At 58.6% G+C, this 2,903-nt stretch overlaps 1 protein-coding gene across 1 annotated transcript in view; it reads right to left on the bottom strand.

Moving 5' to 3' along the window:
- Positions 1-1,799: 1,799 nt before the first annotated feature.
- The window catches only part of VPS45 (vacuolar protein sorting 45 homolog), a 26,727-nt gene continuing 25,623 nt past the window's right edge, over positions 1,800-2,903 (bottom strand). The window contains exon 12 of the mRNA XM_026863924.1: positions 1,800-1,875. Coding sequence (XP_026719725.1) covers positions 1,815-1,875 — 61 coding nt within the window. The 3' untranslated portion in view covers positions 1,800-1,814. The remainder of the gene's footprint in view (positions 1,876-2,903) is intronic.

Raw genomic sequence — 2,903 nt, 5'->3', positions numbered from 1 at the left:
GGGGGAGGGTCATGGTGGGGCTGGAGGAGCTTCAGGGGCTTTTCCAACCCGGATGAGTCTGGGATTCTGTGGTACAAGGTGGCCTCAGCCTGGGAATGTGCTGGGGAGGGGGAGATGGCAAACCCAGGTTGGAGTTTGCCCGGAGCTTCGCACCTTGTGCGGGGACAGGCGAGTGACGAGCCAGAACGTGACCAGGGAAACCCCCTCAGCGACAGCACCCGCCTGGCTCTGCCCCTCCCGACGGGGTTTTTATGCCCCGATTTCCCCCCCCGCCCCGGGATGTCTCCAGCCACCGGCGAGTCGCGGCAGAGCAGGGAACCCCCAGGGCCACAGTGACGTGGGACACGAGCCAGGTCCCGCGTCCTCACCCCGGCAGGACACGGGCCCAGGGGCATCCGCGGGGCCTCGCCGCGTCCCTGGGGACCAGCTCCAGCATCGGGGCACCCGCGGCAGCATCCCCGAGGGTTTCGCTCGCTCCCACACGCTGCTCCACATCGAGGGGACTTGTTTATGGACGCTGAGATAATTCCCAGGGATTTAGGAGCTCATTTCATCTGATCCGGCTTGTTAATTCCCAAGTCAATCGCTGATTAGAGGCCACATGGCGGAGATTTGGAAAACTTACTTGCAGGTTCCTCAGCGGGAGCCTTCGTGTAACCGGGGAGGGGGGGAGCCGCAGGGTCCCGGCACCCACCGACGTGGTTACGCTGAGGGGAGCAGAGGGCGGGCGAGGAGGCGACGTAGCAGCAGCAACTGGGGGTCCCCAGGTCCTGCTGTCCCTCACGAGACCCCCCCCCCAGATCAAGCTCAGTGTGGGCGGGGGTCTCGTCCCATTAGGACCAGTATCCCCGTGACCGCCAACCAGCAGAGCCCCACTCTGCCAGCGGATAAACCGAGACCAAAAATCCTTCCTTTCCGAGCTGGCTTAAACTCCTTCAGTTAAGAAGAAAACAAAAGCTGGAAACCAAAAAGGGTTGATTATTTCACACCTCTCAAAATGTTTTGATCTTTTCTAAAGGAAAAGTTTCTCCGGAGTTTTGCTACTGAAAAAAAAAAACCAAACCCAACAACACCCAACTTCTCCACCCTCCCCAACAATTCAGCGTTTCGCTGCTGCCACGCTTCCATTTTTCCTTGACAAAAAAGCAGCTTCGTGGCAAAAACTTCACTGAGCTCCAGCCTCATCCAGTTTCAGCATCGTGCAGAAGTGTCACCTCCCTCTGCTCTCTAAATTATTACCGTCACATCCTGCAGGGAACAGCCACCGGCACTCGGAATCCCAGCGCCTGGGTACAGGAGGACAGCGAGGGACACGATTCCAGCTCGTTCTGGCTGTTCCTTGATCAGACCCAACCTGTGGCCAAAAGGAGAAACGAGAAGGCTCTTCCCGTTTTGCACGGAGCCCAGCGACGGCCCGATAAGTCTCACATCTGCGGAAGGATCAGTCAGCCGTGCCAAGGGAAGAGCCGGGCGTGTGGAGGGCTGAAACTCTCCCGTTTTGCCTCTCGGATCAAGAGGAGCCGGGGCAGGAACAGCTCAGCCGAGGGATAAAGGAACCGGCCTGGCAGAGCATCTTCCCACCTCCTACCAGGGGCCCTGTGCTGTTTCCTTTTCCATGAGAAAATGCCCTGGGAAAGTGATTCTTCAGCGTGAGGGGACTTTTGTTCATGATGCCCTAAACCGGAGTCGTCACAGGGCTCTCCCTCCGGACCGGGAAACCTCAGATGTCAGAGGACGGCTCCTGGGAGCTGCTTCTCTTCCCCTCGTCCCAGTAAATTCCAGGGTCTCCAGAAGGCAGATTAATCCCCCCACATCTACCGTAGGCTAAAATAATCTTGAGCCCGATCTGGGCAGCCACTGGCACGGCAGAGAGCTCTGGGAGTCAAGACGGAGCAAAATCCAGAGGCTGAAAAATCGAAGCGAGTCCAGTTTTAGCGGCAGCGCGGACTTAAAAAAGAAAAAAAAAACCAAACAAACCCTGGGAGGATGGACAGTCTGGGGATGTGGGGTTTTGAACAAGGATTGGGGACGTTTTTACAAGCAGTTTAACTTAAGCGGAGTTAGAAACGAGTCGGAGAAACTCCGGAGCAGTTTCTGAGGAGGCCCAGGGCGGGTCCCGAGCTTTGCGCAAACCGAACGCCCCGATTCCCCGGCGGTGCCTCGCTTTAGGGGTCGGGGTGCAAAATCCTCCCAGGTGCCTCAGACGGGCCACGGGCGGCTGCTGGCTCAGCTGAGGCCAGTCCGGAACCACAGCGCAGAAAATACACGTGGTGCCGGGGCGGGGGGTGCCAGGGCAGGGGGGTGCAGGGTGCCAGCACCTCTGACACCAACCCGGGGAATTGATCCTGACGATCTCACTAACCCCGGGGATGCCCGTCAGGACCCAAACCAAACGAATCCCCAACCCCCAGCGTTGTGTCCCATCTCGTCATTTTTTTTTTGCTTTATTTTTTTTTCTGTGCTGGATTAAAAACCTTTGATGGTTCAGTGCAGCGCGGGCCAAAAGGGAGCCCGTGGGCTCAGGCCGTGTCAGCACCTTTGCCAAGGGTGGCTCCGGGACCCTCCGAGCCCTCGGGATGTGAAGCCGGGGAGCTCGAGGGGCACCACGACCGGGCAGGGGCAGGGTTGGTCCAAACCGTCCCTGCTCCCCTTTGCCAATGAAAAATGCGCACGGAGGATCCTGCGAAAGGAACGGATAGTTCCTTTCTTTTTATTGATCAGATCGGATATCAGGAAGGATTTCTGTGCGGAAGGGGCTGTTGGGCGTTGGAATGGGCTGCCCAGGGCAGGGGGGAGTCCCCGGGATCCCTGGGGGGGTTGAAGAGTCGGGCTGAGCCAGCGCTGAGGGGTCTGGGGGAGTTGGGAAGGGTCGGGGGGAGGGTCATGGTTGGGCTGGAGGAGCT

This window comes from Athene cunicularia, assembly GCF_003259725.1.
Source record: "Athene cunicularia isolate RWA chromosome 25 unlocalized genomic scaffold, athCun1 chr25_part1, whole genome shotgun sequence".
Lineage (NCBI taxonomy): Eukaryota > Metazoa > Chordata > Aves > Strigiformes > Strigidae > Athene > Athene cunicularia.
The sequence above is the reverse complement of the archived record's forward strand: the minus strand, read 5'-3'. Positions and strand labels throughout refer to the sequence as shown.